Raw genomic sequence first — 20,046 nt, forward strand, 5'->3', positions numbered from 1 at the left:
ACACACACAGACACACACACACACAGACACACACACACACACACACACACACACACACACACACACACACACACACACAGACCTTGAGGATATAATTTTGTGCTATATTACGAGTGTATTAGTCTACCTTCCATGTGAGAGAAGCCCTCCAGCTGGGAGTCAAATGAAAGTTTTTGGAAAAAGAGGAGGAGGATGAAAACAGTTATTCACTTCGGTCATAGATAATGACTGTGTCCACTGCATTCGTGCTGCATATTGAGATTTCCCTTTGTGAAGCAGTGGTGTTGTGATCTTTTACTTCAGTTCATCTACTAATAATGAATGAAAACGCTATTTTACTGAAGTAGAACGAGACATATTTTAATCAACAGAATGTAGTCAAATTAACAGTATCAGTAATTAGCATCGTCTGATCTACCAGTACATGCTGTATAAAGTGCAGCTGGTTTATATTGTAAACACAATATAAATAGTACAAATGTGACCTTAAATAGACCTTTACAAGATGTAAAAAAAACAAAAACAAGGGAACTTTTTTTACAAGATGAGCAATTTGCTAGGGAGTGGGATGGTTCATTTGAGTGTCAGAGTGTGTCTGTATGTGTGTGTTTCTTCACTCACAGCAAGCTGTTTCCTAACCTGCAATACACATTGAAACATTGAAGTTTGGACCATCTTACCTACCATGGCAACCTTGTGTCCTCCAGAGCTGACAGAGAACATCACATTCTGTTGTGGACCCGATCGACTATCCAATCTGTGGAGCCATTCGGCAATGGCTCCTTTCAGAATATCCTGTGTAGATGGTAAATATTGGGGCAGCTGTAGCTCAGTTGGTGGAGTCTCTCAACTGGTTGGTTGGGGGTTCGATCCCCAGATCCTGCAGCAACATGTCCGATGTATCCTTGGGAACTTAACCCCGAATTTCTCCCACTGCTTCGTTGGTGGCGTATGAATGTGTATGAATGGGATTAGTTATTTTTGATTGTCACTTTACACAGCAACCTCTGCCATCAGTGTGTGGATGAGTAGGTGTGACTATGGTGTAAAAGTGCTTTGAGTAGTCAGAAGACTAGAAAAGCGCTATACAAGCTCAAGTCCTTTTACCATTTACCATATCTTGATAACTGATAGGTTAACTGATTATCCAAGCCAAGACTTCCTGTTTTATGAGTTGGTCATTGTTTATAGTCAAACTAGGAACCAGAGACATAAATAGGAGTTTGATCCGAGAGACAGCATGCACAACCGGATGTTATCTACCTTTTTGTGTATAAGCTTTATAAAAATGATAAATCTATGTCGGGGAACATCTGAAGGCTTTTTAGCTTTCCACACTGACTGGTTGCATACAAACAACCAAATCCCAGTCAAACTGGATTTGTCAATTCTACTCAGACGACAAAACTGACCCCAAACATGGAGCAGAAAGCGAGAAATTCTGCATCCATATGTAGATGTTGTTTAAAGTAATTACTCTGGACGACGACATAAATGCCTGACTGTTAGTCCACCTATTCTTTTGTATGGAGCTTAAACTTTGAGTCCTTCTACCCAGGATGTCAAAAGATCTTCAGCAACAACTTCAAAGACACACAGAGGTACATGAACAGATATCTAGAGAAAGCAAGCTTGATCACAATTTAACTGGCTTTAGTTAGAATACCAGATTCCCTTGTACTCATACAGAGCGTCTTCTCCCAACTAGCAGACCGGTTGAGGCCTGGAGGTCAGAAAAAGGGGAACCTGAAAGTCAACCTCAAAAACAGTTAAAAAAAGAACCAACTAGAAAACAAAACAAAAACTGAACCCATTAAAGAGCTGCAGCTGATAAAGATATCTGACAAGTTGTAAAGAAAAAGTGTCTTCAAAGAAGGAAAGCTTTCCAAACAAGAGAGACCATCCACCAGCAGCACCTCGCAGTTCTGTGGTCCTCAGTTGATCATCTAGACCCAGTCATCACTTATAATTGCTCTTGAATAAGGTAATTTATTAACTAATAAATAGTTGTTAGCATTGCTGTTAATCAAGTTGATGTGTTTTATATTATTATTAATCTAAAAGTAACTGTAACTACAGCTGTGAAATAAATGGTTTAGAAATGTTCAGTAATTCCCTCTCTAACAAACACAAGCACAAACAGTGTTGGATGAAGTAAGTGAAGCAATACTCGAGTTAAAGTAGAAAATATACCAGAAAATGCCTTTTGTAGGAGTGACAGTCAGGTATTATAATATGACTTGGGTAATAGTTTCTGTTATTTCCTGTTCCTTATTCAAACTATGTAATATGAATTAAACATAATTATTGAAAGTAATAGAGTAATTTATGGAATCATAAAGGGGAAATATTAATGTTTTTTTTTACTGTTTACCACCTTAAAATATGAGGTCACATGACGAAAACAAGACATTTTTCATTCATTTAAAGCTGTTTTATCAGTAAAAAAACAAACACACTATTAGACCACGAAGTTTCTCCCAATTAAAGTTTGAGTAACAAAGATTAGGGGAAAGAAACTTAATTAAGGAGACATTAAGGAAACATAGTCCAATAAAAGTGGAAGTTGACACATTTAAGAACTCAAGTAAAACACAGATACTTCCAGAAAATACTAAACTACTATAACAAAGTACCATTACTGACTATTACTGTTACACCACAGAGTAAAATATATAAAGAAGCAGCAAATGAAAATATTCAAGTCAAGTTCATGGGCCACAAACTCGATGGAGACTTTGTAGTGAGAAATACAGATTGATATGTTCGTCGGACTCATTACCTCACACACAGGAAGGTGTGAAGAGTATCATCTTTAACATCAACCAGCATAATATTTACTGTCATCTCACTCAGCTTCATCACTGCAGGATGTTAATCTGTGGTAACACGTTACTGTCATCATCATTCATCACCTGAATCATCCTCATTATCACACTCACACACAGACACACACACACACTCACAGTACCCCCTCTTTGCCGTTAATCATCAATAACAATGCCTTATTTGTCAGGGAGGAATGTTTACAATGGGATTGCTTCCCCCCCCCCCCCCCCCCCCCCGGCTTGTGAGCCCCTCCCCCGACACTGCGGTGTGTCAGTGTGCCACCAATTACTGAGCGCAATCCGAATGAGGTCATAACGGGATGGGGTCATTAGCAAAACAAACCTGCCGACCCCAAGGGGCAAAAGGAGTCTAGGAAGAAGAGGGGGAAGAGGGTGGCAGAAGGTCTCCCTCCTAAAGTGTGAGAGGTCCCTGAACACACCATGCTGGTAGTTCATGAGCACTTCATCATTTGGCAGTACATCACGATGTTGGCGTACTTTTACATCACTTTACTATAATTTGTGTGATAGGTTTAGTTCAGATGTGTCATTGAAATGTGTGCAGATGACACTGAAACCCTGAATTACGTCATGCACACAAAAGCAAGTGTTACAAAGATGACTGTTAGATTTACATGCAGGCAGCTGATGTTACTCTCAAGCCTCAGGATGATGTTTGTAATCCTTTGTTTCATCATGAGTGACATTTTTCATTCATGTTTTTGCCTTATATGTGACAAATTACGTTTTCTTTTTGTATCCAATAAACTGAAACTACACTCAAAACTTACATCCTCACCGAGCCATAATACTGAAGTCAGTTATTCTGAAAAACTTTTCTTATTCACTATCAAGCTTTTGATTCGACAATTGAAAAGTGACGACTCAATCTTGTTCAAATGAATGCATTCTAACAGACGTTTTGCTGCTCTGACTTTTTCCAAAGTTTGCCCTCATTATGATTATGATGATTATGATTCAATTATTTTATTGATTCATTTATCTACTTGCATGAGTTTATAGGTCTTTGGTTAAAATGGACTGTGTAGAGGTCAAGATGTTTCATTTTATGTCCACAAAAATCTCAAAGACGTTCAAGTGCTTTCACAAGCTGCCATGAGCGTCAAATGGCAATATTGGGCTTTATACTTAAAATCGGTATATCACTTTAAGTTATTGTGGAGAACTGACTCGAAGCTCTGGAGAGTTTTTGGTTTTGTGCAGAATAACGTCAAACCAAAGAGTTAAGTAGATGAGTTATCAGCCTCTCTAGAGCCAAACAAATGACTCGCTGTGCTTCATTGAGTCACCTTTCTTTACAGGCCTCTTGAGTGGTCTTTGAATTAACCTCATTTTGTTGTAACTTAGAGCCTGCGCTCTTTCAGTTACACACACGAGTAGCGTCATCGGTTGTGACGTAGTTGTTGTTGATTTTGTTTAAGTTTGCTGCTCTGCTGTCATTGACAGGGACTCTCTGTTTTGATGACCTCCTGGTGATGATGATCGCCTGTTGGTTTCTCTGTTTACGTCACAGTGTTTTTATAGTAGGAAAGTAGGACAGTGTGTTGTGTTCACAGTGGAACACGCATGCCCCCCCCCCTCACACACACACACACACACACACACTCACACACACACACACACACACACACACACACACACACACGTACAAGACATGTAAAAATAAACCAACTGAAAAAACACATAAACAAAACAGACTCTGAGTAAGAATCAAAGCTCCAGATCTCTCATCTGGCACCTAAACGCATCTGTCAACATAAACAGTAACCTCATCCACCACGTCACCCTCAGCTTCCAGAGTCATAATTCCCCAAACTATCAAAATATTGAAGATGCTATAAGCTATTAGCGGTGAGGCTGTCCAGTGTGTGTTTCCTTTGTTGGCCGAGGGTATATTTGTGTTTGTGTATCTCCATTGTGACGCGTGTAATCCGCATGCTCTCTAATCCCGGAGCAGGTGGCCAGGCGTGTGGCGGCTGTGGGGGTGCAGCGAGGGCACACTCCTCCTGCTCCCCTAAACATACACACACACACACACACACACTGACACGTTCACACACATATGATTGATCCATAAACCCAGAAACATGTCAATGCTTTAGTCCACAATCTGTGCTTTTTGAGGAAACACAGAGACACACACCTGCACTCATTCACACACACACACACACACACACACACACACACACACACACACACACACACACACACACACACGCACACACACACTCCTAGAGCTGCACTCCCAGAACACAGTAAGGCCCTGTTACATGTTGTGTAAAAGGAGAAAGATCTCCACAGGAAAGCACGTGCCAGTGTTCCCAGTCCACCCCTCCCCTTCCGCCTCATCCCAGCGTGCGTCCGCAGCAGACACGCTTGCGTCCAGGAGCTCAGCTCTGCCATTAACAGGTGGGCCGAGACAAGGCGGGGCGGACAGAGAGGGGCATCTGTCAACAAATTCTGCATCCGTCCTTCTCCACTGTACACCTCTCCATCTGCCCACAGAGACGCAGAGCGAGCAGTCAGAGCAAACTGTAATTATGAGGCCTTGACCTAAAACTCACCTGTTTTTAATTCATCTTAATAAATCATGTCTCATTTGTCTCATTTGTCTCATTTGTCTCATTTGTCTCATTTGTCTCATTTGTCTCTAATTGCAGTACATATGGACCATGATGGAGATGTATGTTGTTTTTTAAGGTTTTCTCGACTGTAAGGTCTTCTAACAAGCAGTAGGAGGCCCTGCTTGACCTTTGACCCCTGTGTTGTAAAATCAGTACAGGAGATGTTTGGCAGTTGAGGTCGCTGTGTGTCTACAAGTGGTCCAATTATTGAGCTGTTGGCACAGAATGTGACCTTTTTCAAGGTATTCTCACTATGCTATACATTACATTATATAAAGGAATAGAATTTAAAATAACTTTTAATACAAATATGGTGTGGTATAAATAACTATATTTACCATACTATATTTTAATTTGATCATTGTGAGGCAGGAGACATCCTGTGATCACAATCCATAAAAAAAGATCCAACGTAACAAAATGTAACTCAAATGGTTATATTTTTATAAAGCTGTAAGAATAAGTGTGTCTGTTAGAGTTCATGATGCAACAAGTGTGATACGTCTTTTCACTGTCGTAAATTATATCACCAATCTTTAATAACAATATATAGTGCACCATGTTATGGAGTTATGAGTGGAATCCAATAAGACATATATGTAGTACTAGTTAGCGTGAATATGTTTTGAAAGTTATCTTATTAAACCTAAAAAGAAAATTAAAACAATCAACAAAGTAAATCAAGAAATAATCTAATTGAACAGAAACACAGCGCTCAAGCACTAATGCACTTCTCCATTTGTGTTGGTATGCTGTATGTGGTATGCTGACATGTTTCCCTGCATGTGGCTGAATCCTCTCTTCTATAAACTCTACACACATGTATCTGTGAACAATGGACACAAATACAATCACCATCTCCAAGTTTCAATGTAACACAATGAAACAAAATAAATCTACTGAACTGTGACCTCATAAGTTCCTGTTTACCCAGAGATGTAATTGTTTTCCAGCCATGACAAACATCTTCACATTTACCAGTGTTTGAGGTTACCATTGACTGAACAAACTCCATAAACCTCATGCAGGTGTGTTTGTGATGGTTGTTCACGTAGCCGCCCATCCTTCCTCTCTGTCCTATAGAGCTTCCTCCATTCAGCTTCACTCTGTTATCTGTTTGTGTAAAAAAAAAAATGCTTTCAGCTTCAGCTTACGGATGTGAACTTGGCCATTAAACGCGTGTAAGCTGTTATTATGACATCTCCCTGTTGCTTTCATAAGGAGATTTATGATTTTCCTGCTAATGGTCTGTTCTCATGAGGGCAGGAGTGCTTTGTTGGCTAGTTGTCCACTGGCAACTTAATCCAAGGTCATAAGGTCATGACGCTAAATGGATGCTTAAAATAAGAGAAAGAAACATTAACTAGGCATTAACTTTGTGTAAAACACTAATTCTCTGATGGCAATTCATTCTTCTGACATATGATGGATTTACTGAAAACCTGTAATCTGCTTTATGTCTGCGTGTGTGTGTGTGTGTGTGTGTGTGTGTGTGTGTGTGTGTGTGTGTGTGTGTGTGTGTGTGTGTGTGTGTGTGTGTGTGTGTGTGTGTGTGTGTGTGTGTGTATGTGTGTGTGTGTGTGTGTGTGTGTGTGTGTGTGTGTCTGTGTGTGTGTTTTAACATTGCTGTATTCCTCAAATGTCAATATTTCAGCATTATTACTCATTTGGCTCTCATGTGTAACTGCAGCCATATGGTGGGACACAGAGCTCATATCCTCCTGGCCCAATTTAAAATTCATTGAGTGTTACATTTTACCAGTGTTTTCTTTTATAAGTGGTATGCATGCGTTCATAACAGGCTCAAGTTAAAATATTTTAGTTATTATTGGATGAGACTCCTGTGCAGATTAGGATTTAAATCCGATATGTATTTATGATTAAAAAGCAGGACTCTGCTCACCATGGAACCTCGAAAGTGTTTTTCTAAACTTACATAACCCTCCTCTCAAAAACACTGATACTTCTCAGAGCTCAAACAACATTTCACCGAGCTCAAAACTGAAGACAGAATACAAACATTTCAGCCCCTGCCCTTCATGAGAGCACTATGTGTATGCTACACATATCTCTAACGGAATACTGAAAAATTCTATTAACCAATGGTTATATCTCTTAGTGAAAATGCTCATGTGTTTGGCAGATTGTCCTTCTCCTTGCAAGAAATTAAAACCATGCACGCAGTGTGCCACGGCCACTGACAGAAGGCGAAAGCAGCCATTATTATTGCAAACACTCAGGAGGTCCAGTTTTTTTTCTAACATTTTCTGCAGCTATTTATATCTTAAATTGTAAGAGAGCCAAAAAATCCTGGTAATAAACACACTAAACCACGATCCAAAATGTACAATAAATCCAAACTGTCGGATAGCCTGCAAAACAGTCACGATGTGCAACAAAGTTAACATTTTGGGAGCTGCATGTTTTTTGTGTTATAATTAGAAAACTTATTAATAAACATTAACAATGAAAATGACAGCAAGTAAATCTATATGCACACATAAAAACCTTTAATACTTTTTGAAAGTGGTGTAACGAAGCTAAGATCAATATTTAGGTTCTGGCACTTTCATTATTTCCATCCTGCCGCTCCATATGCCTCTACATGTGAGGCAGAAGGATGTTATTTAAACTTCTACATTTACAGCTCCTTTCTTTCAGATTGTGATTATATATGAATAAGTGTCTCGTGTTTCATTTCACCAACTTGTCACAATGAGCTCCAAAAAGGTAACGGTTGAAAATGCTTAATTTAAAAAAAAAGATTAGATAAAGCATCTTAAAGCCTAACACAATTTTTGCTGCTGAGTCAGCTTTCTCCATCCCATAACAATTATATTGGGACCCTTCACATGCGGTAAAACCCTCAAGTTGAGCATCACTGCAGGGCCTAACAACTGAATGATACAAGGTAGTCCAAAGTGTTGTTTTTTTGTTTTTTGGACTACATTTTGTATCGTCAGAGATTAATGAAACAAGCACTGCATCGGGTAACTATCTCATGGTCCTTGTCTATTTTGACTGGTTGTATTAGTTTTTAACAATCAGGTTCAAATAAAATCAGTGTTTTGGTCAGCTTAACACACAGTATAAGAAAGAATTAGGCTGCTATAAAGCTGCTTTTGTCCTAAGTTAAATATGACTTCTTTCTTCCTGTAAACACAAGTCTAGGAATGAGCATCAGTCCAGCTGAGCCTATTTCCAGGTTCAGCCCTATAGCTGAGTGTTTGGAGCAATTAAAAAGAACATTTTGTGTCGCCTTAAGTCCCATTAAAGCATCACATGGCAACATTTAGCGTGAGCATCTGACAGAAATGAGCTTAATCTCATCAGATTGTGTAATCCAGGAGATAAAATCACTCTAATGGCTTAACACAGATAGAGCGGGTCATAAAGAGTTACAGCTGTGTACTTTTAACCATTTAACATATTCCTTAACCGCCAGTCTGACACGAGTACAGAAACACTATTGTTTCATTCATTTAAATGAGATTCCTGGACTGTTGTTGTTGCAGATGAATTATGTATGTGTTTCTGTGTTGATATGTAATAGACGTGCTCTCTCGGGGAATGTAGGACACGTACTCATGCATAACAATAGTCTTCAGTTCAATTCTCACCAACAAATTGGCCGTTTATCTCCCATGTTCTCCTCTTCATAAAAGAAACTATCTTCAGTTGATCTTTTTGTTTATTTTATGCAGAAATCGGCTCCATATCCTCTTTACCAAACGGCCGTTGCTCTGCATTCACGTGATTGCCCCACTGTTGCCCCAGTACTTTCACTAAATCCCCCCATGGAGGACAAAGTCAGACGCCTGTCAGTGTCACTGTACAGCTGATCATAGCCTGTTAAAATGAGCTCTCGCCATTTGAAATCAACCGCATGTCTGCATGTTTTAAAGCAGGCCGCTTCTGTGTCCTCACAATAACTGATTATACTGATTTGTACCAGTCCTGTTGTTTTTGTCTGATAGAAAAATCATCATCATCTATAAGCTGCTAAAACCAGATGTTACAATATTTACATAGAACCAGTCACATCTGAATCAGCTATAGTAATGTTACCTAAGTTTGACTGAGGTGCAAAACAGATAAAGCTTTGCAGCCATGCTTCTATAAAATGCTTCTTGTGATTATATTTAACTGCTACTTTGAAAGATGTTACTAAAGAAGAAAAAGTGAATAGAATTAATTTTTTTAACTCCCAAATAAGGCAATATCAACAGTAACAAAAACAAAATGTAGCCTCTTCTTTTAATACCCATTTTTGTTTCTGATGTATTGAAAGTGACGGAGAATGAAAAACAAATTAATGTTCACCATTAAGGACATCTAAAAATCCATAAATAATCAAAGCCTGAAAAAAAAATAGATTTCTAAAAACAAATTGACTTAATCTCCAGACTCAAAATATCACTAGACTAATGTAGCCTATATTATTATGTCAATAAATGGGCCATAATAATTCATAAAAAGATCACAAGATTGTCAATGTCCCATTAAAAAACTTTCCATGGAAAATAAAAACTCAAGCTTGCATGCTCTAAGGCTTAACATAAATATTTAAAAGGTTAAATGATTTGGGCTTAAACAATAATAAAATAGGTATACTATTTCAATGTTTTCCTGTTAACATTCTACTTTTAGTCCGCAGTAAATCTTGATTAAAGTTATCCAGTGAACAATGGAGGACGTGCCGCCCTCTCCAGCCTCCGCAGGCCGGTCGGACCTCCTCTCCCTCCGGCAGGAAACCCCTTGAATCCCCGGCCGGGGTGAAGTGGCTCCTCTCGCTGAAAACCTGCCTCAGGGCGCACGGCCGACAACATGTGTGGTGTCTTCCTTAGTCAAGAAGAAGCTTCCGAGAATCATTTTTTTTTATTGTTTAACATCCTCAATGCGATGAGAGGATTAATGAAGCGCGTCTGCCGGACCCATATGTCCCCTTTAGTGCTGCTGGTGCTTAATTATAACCGAATAACCGGATAGGCTACTCGAGGCCTGGTCCTCCTGCTGCAGGCACACCGACTTACTCTGTGCACAGATATTACTGGACCTGTTGAAGCTTTCAGTATCACTACGGGATCAAATAAAAACAGCATAGTCTCATTTGCACAACAAGTTACATGCGTATGACTGTTTATTTACAACAGACTTTGTCACAGTTAAAATGTAAGAGCTTAAATATACGTGTAGATTTAGCCTAACTGTTTTTATAATTTTAAAGGTTTAGAAAAGGGCACCCCCCCCTTAAATAGCATTAAATGGATCATTTTAAAGGCATCAATAAGACTTACTTTTCATAAACTGTGGTTTTCTTTATTACATTCACCTTATTTTCAGTTTTATAGGCCTATATTTTTATTTGTCTAGTCATTTATTTGACACTTTTAGCTCAAAAGTATTAAAGCTCGTACCACTTCCAAATCCTTTTTCGTGATTTCTGAATTACCCGATTACAATCACCTTATTTAAAGTCATCCAAAGAAAAGATGTAGGCTGATGGACTGAGTACAGGCTGTTATGGTGTTTAACAAAGTGCACCCCGGACGGTGTTTGTGTCTACTTGTCTGTCTCTCAGTTATTGTGTGTCGTGCTAATTGGGGGTCAAATGGAAAACAAATCACTTAGCCTAAAAAACGGCAGCAAAAAGTCACAAAAGAGTTAAAGAAGCCTCTCGTGTAATTAGACATATAGCGCGAGCCCCTCCTCCTCCTCCTTCATCATCATCCTCTTCTTCTTCGTCCTTAATCATGCGCGAGCCCCTGAACCTGCTCACGCTTAAACTAAAACTCTGCAACAGATGTCTAGGCCTATGAATTGACTTTAATCAAGTTATTAGCAGAAAAAAATATTTTATGATGAATAAAATATATATAAATAGTGATTTTGTTAATTTCTATCACACGACATTTAGCCAGGCTACTTGAGTATTTCTAGTGATTCTGAAGACGACAAAGTTCAAATTTAGCCAGATTTTCTGCTTGCATCACAAACTGACAAAAGTATAAATATTTTAGCATCCTTTAATTCCACCTCACTGTCAGGTGTATTTTTTCTTCATTATGTATTTATATTGGCATGTGGACTGCAGAACTCATTTCTCTTCTCTCCATGTGAACTGAGCAGCGGTGCACCCTCAACCAGCGAGCAGCCATCAGTACAAATGTTGGATTATCCTCTTTACGAGCCTGGATTAACATAGCTCGAACATTACTCACATTCCTCACAGCCTGGACAGAAATCATGGACTCTGGTGATGTCTGTCCAGTTCTGTGAGGAACATCTGGTAGAAATAAAAAGTCTGGGGAAATTATCATGACATTTGGTGGCGCTGCAATGGATGAAGTTTGGCACTATCTACATGGACTTTTAATATAAACTTGATATAAATTAACAACAAATAAATAAATAGGTCATACAAAAGTGAAAGAAACAAAGAAGATAAAAATGGATTTACACTTAAGTCACAGTGTTGGGTCAGGTCAAGTGGTCTTTATTGTCATTTAGTGTGTTTGTGGCCTTTTCACAGCACATTACAGCTCAAATCAACCAGAGGTTATTTGCTTCTCATTCAACCTGCACTCCCTATTGAATTCAACTAATATGTCCGTTTAATAATTTATTTATTTAACACTCAAGATATGGAAATGAATCAATCAAATTCACAGCTGGGTTTTTGTGTCAAACTTGCATACAAAGAATCACAATATTCAAAGAAAAAAAGAAATCTAACACGTGGGGAATAATTCAAAAACACATAAAAGGACATGAGCACACGCAAACGGACTGATTGTCTCTTATTTCTAAACATATTTCTTATAAATTAATAGTGCATCCAGGTTCATATCAGAGCTGCTTTCATTCTCTCTCTCTCTCTCTCTCACACACACACACACACACACACACACACACACACACCCTCTCCACAACACACATGCTTTGATCAAAGGGGCCCTTCAGCGTGCCAACAAAATAAAAAAAGACAAGAGAGAGGGGAGTCTTTAAGGAGCTTAGAGAAGAAAACCTGACCTACTCCTCAAACTCAACCCAAGTTAGACTCTTTTGATCCTTTTCTCTTTTTGGTCAGCACATTTGTTCCGTGTCCTTGATCAAAGATCGAGAGAATCAGTCAGTAGGCTATGTTCAATAAATTAACCCAACAAGTGAGACCTGCAGTCCTGGAGGTAGAAGTTGGGGCCTTTATACTTGTCGCGCCCAACTTTAGGGTTGAATTCGCCTGTAAAGTCTGCTTTTTTTTGTAGAAATTGTCCCTTTATTTCTCTCCTCTCACAACACTTGAAACTTCCACGCTGACTGGTCTTTGTAATCCAAACAGTCTGCGTTGAAATTGAGCTTCCACGATGATGTTTGGTCCTTATAGTCCAGGCAGTCCGCTGCTCCAGTGAAGCCCAGACCTGCCGCTCCGTACGCCGACGTGGAGAGCGAGGACGCCGGGCTCAGGTGGCTGGACACCCCGCTGCCGCCCATGGGGCTCATGGCGGAGCCCGCGGCGGAGAGCTGGTGGTGCATCGGCGAGAGGTAGGAGCCGCAGTCCATCCCAGTGAAGTAGGACGAGGAGCCCGTGTAGCCCTGGTTGTAGCCCGATGCCTGGGTGTAGGTCATGGGGTAGGAGCGCTGCATGCACGAGGAGGAGGAGGACGTGGACAGAGGGTCCGAGAGAGGGGAGATGGAGGCCGGGCTCCAGATTGACACCGGCGCTGCGCTGCTGCTCACAGCCGGGAGAGGTGTGCTGGAGGGCGGCGTGAACTGGCCGCTGGCTCCGCTTTCTGAGCTGACCTCTCGGACTGGAGAGCATTTCTTCTTCACCGGTTTGCTGACAACTTTGTTCTGAACTCCACTCTGAGTTTGCTGGGCCTGCTGGCGGTGTTTGGCTCGTCGGTTTTTAAACCAAACCTGCAAGGAAAAAAAGCGTTTGAATTAGGCTACTTCAATCTCAGTAGGGATAATATGGATGTGGGGATGTTGAATTGATTATTTCTTAAATTAAAGGGACTCCAAACCCCTGCAAATGTATTGGCTATATCATTTAGAGATTTTTAATCATATCAAATAGTCTATTTTTAGTCGTGTTTAATATTAATATAATGTTTTAAATAGAAAAGTGGGCAACTTAAAAGTGTTTTTAAGTCACCGAGGGAACATCCCCTCAAGCACTTCTCTCACAATGAAGACGACACTCTACAGTTATTGGTCGTCCGTGAAAAGAAGACATTGCTGTTTTGATGTATTTTGTGACTGACCTGCACGCGGGACTCCGGCAGGTTGATCTTTAAGGCCACCTCCTCTCTCATGAAGATGTCAGGGTACCGGGTCTTTCCGAACAGGTTCTCCAGCACGTCGAGCTGAGCCCGCGTAAAGGTTGTCCTCTCTCTCCTCTGTTTGCGAGGGGTGCCTGAAAATAATTGAGTACAAATGGTCATTAAAACATTCAACAACTAGCATTTTAATAAAAAAAAAAACTTCTGAAACACATATCTGGATAAGAGTCGAATCTAGAATATAGCACCCTAGTTTTTATTTTCTGGGGCTAATTGAAAGGGTATATTTTTCATCTTCATCTACACAGACTGAAGTGTTTAAAATGAGAAATTTAAATTATGTATTGAGGCTTTGTTTATTGTCTTATGTTGTAAACGAGCTACTAATTCTAGATCATAATACGCACAAAATATCCGAACTTATCTGTATCGTTTTCCTTAAACAATGGATGTTCCCTATGGTTCATTACCTTGGTATCCCACAGAGGGATGCAGCAGGTCCACTCCTGAAGCAGATAAGCTCAGTCCGTTTACCGTGTACGGCGGCTGTTTCAGATAGGACATCATGTTGGCGTTCGGGCGAAGGGGTACCACTTTGGGGAGAAAAATCGAAAAATGTGGCAAAAAGTATGTATTTAAATCCTCTCGCGTCTCTGTTTGGCTTTTTTCACGTCGTCCAGACGCACCTGCAGCAGGACATAAAACAGGATGCTTGTTTAGTTTGGTCTGTGTGAGCTGGTTTTACGCACGGCGGCGGGTTTGGAGAAGTGGGCGTCCTCGGACTCGCGGGGCTCTTAAAGCTGAGTGGAGACCCCCAGCTGTCCCTGCTGGACTGAGGATGCTCTGTCTGGCTGACTGGCGTTTACGCCATCACCCCCCACCACACACACACACACACACACACCAACCGATACTATAACCCCGCCCCTTACCACTAACACCCCCTCCCCAAGCACACTCCTCTCCTAGTAGCACCAAAACAAAACATTGTCGTTAAAATGCGCACACTCGTGGGCCCCTACCGGGCTCTCAATTAGCATATACCCACAGGTTAGGCGAAGCTAAATAGACAGCTGATTGGGGGGCCATTTGCAGAAACAAAGCCCACTGTTGACCGATAAGTAATGCTGATAACAAAAGAGTTAAGGGCGCAAACAAAGAGGCCAATACTGCAAACTGAGCGCGCATTCACATACAACTCAGCATCTTCATTTCTATAACTTCAGCCTATTGTTGGTTTCCTCTAAAACCCTTGTACATTCAAATGTAACGACATTAAAATACGAAGGACAACTTCACCAAATAATTCGAAACATGGAGGTGTGGGTTGGGTATATTTCTGACACTCCTCGGGGTGATTCCCCCCTCCTCCGCTAATGAATCGCTCCCGGTAATTAGATTTGGAAGGTGAGACTATCGAAAAGTGTTGATTAGAGGAAAACACTTCATCTTAATCTAAACAAACAAAGAGATGGACCACTACAATTATCTACAGTTATCTACATGCGGCTGGGGAAATACAGTTCGAGAGAAAACGCTTTCTTTTTACTCTCATAGTCTACTTTCAAAATTAGATTTAAATAAGGGAAAACTCAAATGTATGGGAACGAGATCTGTTAACGACATTAGTGTTTAGTTAGACAAAGCTTTAAAAAAAAAAAAAGACAATCACAAAACAAGAAAAATTGCTTCAATATTATTAACAAGGTAGACACCAAAAGTCTGTTTTTATATCCTTATCATATAAATATATAAAGTTGAACATTCATGAATAATTCGTCACCCAATAATATTCTTGGTAGGAATATCATGAACCATGTTTTTTCTTTGGATAAGACATCTTTATTGGGAACATCTGAAATAATGTGTCTATTAGAATTGCAACCAAAATAAATGTAAATATTGTCAGATATGCTATTAAATTAATTATACACGTTTTTCTCTAGAGAACACGCACAGTGTCAGGCCTAGAAGCCAATAAAAGAGAAAATACTGAATTCAAGCAATAAAAAAATCCAGCGTTTATTAGGCCATATTATAACCTATTTCCTTTTTTTTTTTAAATAATAGCTAATTACTATTTATACCATATGCTGCTGTCTGAGGCCTCTTGTAACGTTTCCAGTGACACCTACCTGTAGCATAAAGTTCCCAGGACCCCGGGGTGCTCCCCTCTTTCTGGTTCTTATACAGCCAATAACGGCCACTCCAAGATACTCAATCTGTCACTTTGTTTTCACCCCGAGCTACCGGTCGCTCCACATCCGTTCAATACTAATAAAAAACCTCCCATGCAGCCATTAATTATGATCGGCTACATGAGATTTTTTTTTTCTTTCTGTAAGAAATTAACGAGATAATCCGGACGGCACGCGCTGGCCTGATTACAGGACGCCAGCCACGACTCCGCATTCAGGCCTCCGCAATTTTCTGCGTCACGAAAATAAAACAAAGCCTGGCATTGTATTTATCAAACCAGCTGACTGCCAGACACCCCCCCCCCCCCCAACCCCCCCAAAACACAGACCAACCAAACCTGACACTCACTTTCCCAAACTGAAACATTTATCAACTAACTAAACTATTATTATGACACATTGTTAAAAAGTTGAAGTATTAAATCCGTTGATCTCCTGCGTTGTATTATTGTATCTTTAATTCTAAGCCATATATATATATATATATATATATATATATATATATATATTGATATTGATATAATGAATTGTAGGCTAAACAATAAATATGAGACTATATTTTAAAAACAAAAAACAAGAATAAAATCTCTTTAAAAAAATAAAATGCCTCACTCGTATTTACAGTGAATAAACGGGAACCTTTATTGCAAATTCAATAGAACCTGTGATCCACGATTTAAAAAAATCATCATTTACAATCAATTCCATGTTGTCTTTGTGTATTCCCCCTCCATTCTCTTCATGCTTGGATACAAACGGAGTGTGTAGTCAAACAGCAGCAGTTGCAGAGTATTATCTGAAGTTGTGGGCTGCTATTAATCGCTCGAATGCCTCTTCGCTGCAGATCACAGAGGAGCGAGGCAGAAAAGTTTCCGCCTCCCCAATTACCTCCCTGCAGGCTCAACGTGAACCTGACTGCTTCCAAAACACTACACTGTGTAATATTCCTCTCAGTAACTTTGATAACATCTGTCTGCTTAAGGAGAAAAACAATTAGGCTACTTACCTCGTTTTTTTCGACGCTTGTAATTTAATAAAAGTGTCTTTCGCTCTTAAATGCAGATTTATGTTTTTCTGTGGCTGTGGTTAGTTTCCTCCCGTTAAGTTCGTTGGATGCGGATAATACAGAGAGATGCTCAGTATTTATGGAGAGAGAGAGAGAGGTGGGAGAGAGTGAGAGAGGAATTTTTGCAGCCAATGGAAATGAGAGAAAAAACTATGATGTGCAGAGGTGTGAGGGGATGCATCAGCTGGAGAAAAGTGGAATTGTGGAGGCAACATCAACCCAGAAGCCCCCCTGAATCCCCAATAGGTCTAAACCATGTCTTAACAATGACATTATTATATAAAAACAACCAAAAATATTTATAGCTACAGTACATTTACATTTTCCGGTTTAAAGATGGTTACAGGTCTAATGCATTGATCTAAAGCGGCCAATCAGAGCCAAGCACCTGGGCTGGCTAAATGATGATCAGATCATTTTGATAAATAACATTGCGGTCCTAGCACTTATTATAAGAACTGTAGCTCCCATCAGATTAAAAATATAAAAGCTGAGCAAGCAAAACTGAAGCATTTTTTTGTAGCGAGAAGTGGGAAAAAAAAAAAACTTCTTTGGGATTTGTCACGGTTTGATTCTGTGTAACCCTGTAAAGGAGATTTAAGGAGAGGGGGAGATGGTTGCCCAGGAAGCTACACCCCCACAACACTTTCTCAGATCTCCTTTTTTAAAGAAAACCACAACAAAGTAACGTTTTCTGGGTTAAACTACTTGAACAAAAATATTTGGGGTGGATAATCAATAAAGCAATTTCTTGTGCTTATAGCCTCTTTGTACAGGATTGAAAAGCTAAATATCCAAATCCAGTATTTAATGCAATGTTGTAAACATAGCTTCACTCCATTTTGACCAACCTGCCCTCAGCAGTTCAGACTGGAGGCTGTTGTTGATGCTCCCAAACAAGCAGCAGGTTAGCAACTGATGAACAGACTGCTACAAAAAAACCTGCTGGAGAGAATCCTTGATAAATGTTTAAAATGTAGTTCAATGACAAAGTCAGTGCTGCCAACAGGAAACCAAACATTTGGGGGGGGGGATGTAATTATTGTGACTTCATGTTGGTCATTATTGGCCGAGTTGTTCTGTTTAAGTGTATTTTCCCTCAGAGATTCTCTAAAACAAACAGCCTAACTGATCTGGTCCCTTGTTGTTCTTGGCTCCTGCAGAGCTCTTTCATCTCCAGCTCTGATTCATAATTCATCAGAAAATATCTGACAGCCCGGGGGAGCGTTTGAGCTAAACGGGCTGCTGGTTGTAAAAAGGTGAAGTCTCTTGTTAATGTCTGTGGCAATCTGCCCTCCTCCTGTCTGCGGGCAGATTGAAGGAGTCACGCTTTTCTCCTGCTGCTGCAGGGAGACGAATTGAAGGCTAAGAATCGTGGGACTGAGATATAACACTCTGTCACTGTGTGTGTGATAGTACAGGCTGGCAGGAGGAAGAGTGATTTGCGTCCTCCTCCTCCTGCAGCCCTTTGTTAGCCTAATGTACAACTGGTTAGTATGAATGTAGACGAGACATTATTGCTAAAATCATAAGAGCACTTGGTGACTAACATAGTTTTATTAATTAGATCAGCTGTTATTAAAAAATCACATTTATTTTCCTCGTTTAATGTTGAATCTCTTTCTGTATGTAGTGTAAATCACACGTTTTAACAATAAGACATAATGTTGATTCTTTGGACAACAATATGATAAATACTGAAATCACAGAGACAGCTGTAATAATACTTTTCTGCTTGATTCAATTCATAAACCTTGATAAAATATGTCAATAATCAAAAATCAGGAACATTTACCACATGAAAACAACTCAAATATGATTTGAGGCTTTTTCAATTACTTTAGACATATTTAATAAAAAAGGCTGTAATGGCTGCCTGCGAGTTGTTCAGATTACATGTGGCGATGATTTTGAGTCGTTGAGCATTACAATAAACAGCAGTCCTTTTATCATTACACACACAGATTACGTTACTTGTATGAGCACACACTGTCTTTCTATCTATCTATCCATAATATTTTATCCTCAATTTTTCATAATTTCAGTTCAGATTTCCAACTCAAGGTCAAATCAATGTCTTGGCCCACTCAGCCCCATCTGTTACACACACACACACACACACACACACACACACACACACACACACACACACACACACACAGGGCACAGGGCTCGTTTGGAGATTGGAAATGCTTGATTTTTGCCATCTGCACACTCACGTTGATAGATTTATTGATAGGTTTGTTGTTTGTGCAACAAACTGAAGGGAGCGTCCATGGATATTGAACTACAGTATTATCAGAAGAGTCTGCATGAGTTTTAGACAGCAGGTGTTTTTCTGAGGAAATCAACACAGATTAGGCTATTTCTTTTCTAAGAGTTGCATGTATTTGTAGGCACCTTAAGTCACTATGGCAGCTCAGTTTATCCAAATATTATCCAAATATCAGTGTGCCAGATAAAAAGAGTAGGAGCTGTCATTTTCGTGGATTTAGCTAAAGTGTGTAAAAAAAAACAACAACAGTATTGTGATGAAGCACTGAACATCTACAGACCTTGTTCTCCAGAATTAGGATTTATTTAATTTGGACCCCGACAAATTTGACATTTTTCTGAATTTTATGGTTTTTCAATGAAGCTTGAATACAAAAAAAACCTTCTCAAATAATCCTGAATCATATTGCAATCAGAATTTCCATGAACATAATCCCACAATGACTTTTTTCCCATATCAAGTACCTGATACCCCTCACAACATGTCTGTGAAAATTAGGTATTATATTGGCTTTATGATGTCAGGAGTAGTGGGAGGGCTCTAGGACTGTATAAGGGACTCCTTTAAATCACAGTATTTTGCCTGTAAGGTGGTTTTCAAATGGTCAGCGTCAGTGAGTGTGTCTGATGCACCTTGCATTGAGTGGTCTTGTCAATTTTAGCTTAGCAAGCAAAACCAACTGCAATCTAACTCGCCTCTGCTTTGCGTTGGCGCCTCGCTCACCCTGTCATGATTCCATTCAAATATAACGA

The 20,046-nt window shown here is 39.7% G+C and overlaps 1 protein-coding gene across 1 annotated transcript; it reads right to left on the reverse strand.

Moving 5' to 3' along the window:
- Positions 1 to 11,948: 11,948 nt before the first annotated feature.
- Positions 11,949 to 14,615, reverse strand: LOC132985171 (homeobox protein OTX2-like). Its single transcript, XM_061052398.1, has 3 exons — positions 14,226 to 14,615; positions 13,738 to 13,889; positions 11,949 to 13,390 (listed from the first exon to the last, which is right to left on the reverse strand). The coding sequence occupies exons 1-3, from the start codon at positions 14,320 to 14,322 to the stop codon at positions 12,764 to 12,766; spliced, it is 876 nt and encodes a 291-aa protein (XP_060908381.1). The 5' UTR covers positions 14,323 to 14,615; the 3' UTR covers positions 11,949 to 12,763.
- Positions 14,616 to 20,046: the final 5,431 nt, after the last annotated feature.

The sequence above is a fragment of the Labrus mixtus genome, chromosome 12, assembly GCF_963584025.1.
Source record: "Labrus mixtus chromosome 12, fLabMix1.1, whole genome shotgun sequence".
NCBI lineage: Eukaryota > Metazoa > Chordata > Actinopteri > Labriformes > Labridae > Labrus > Labrus mixtus.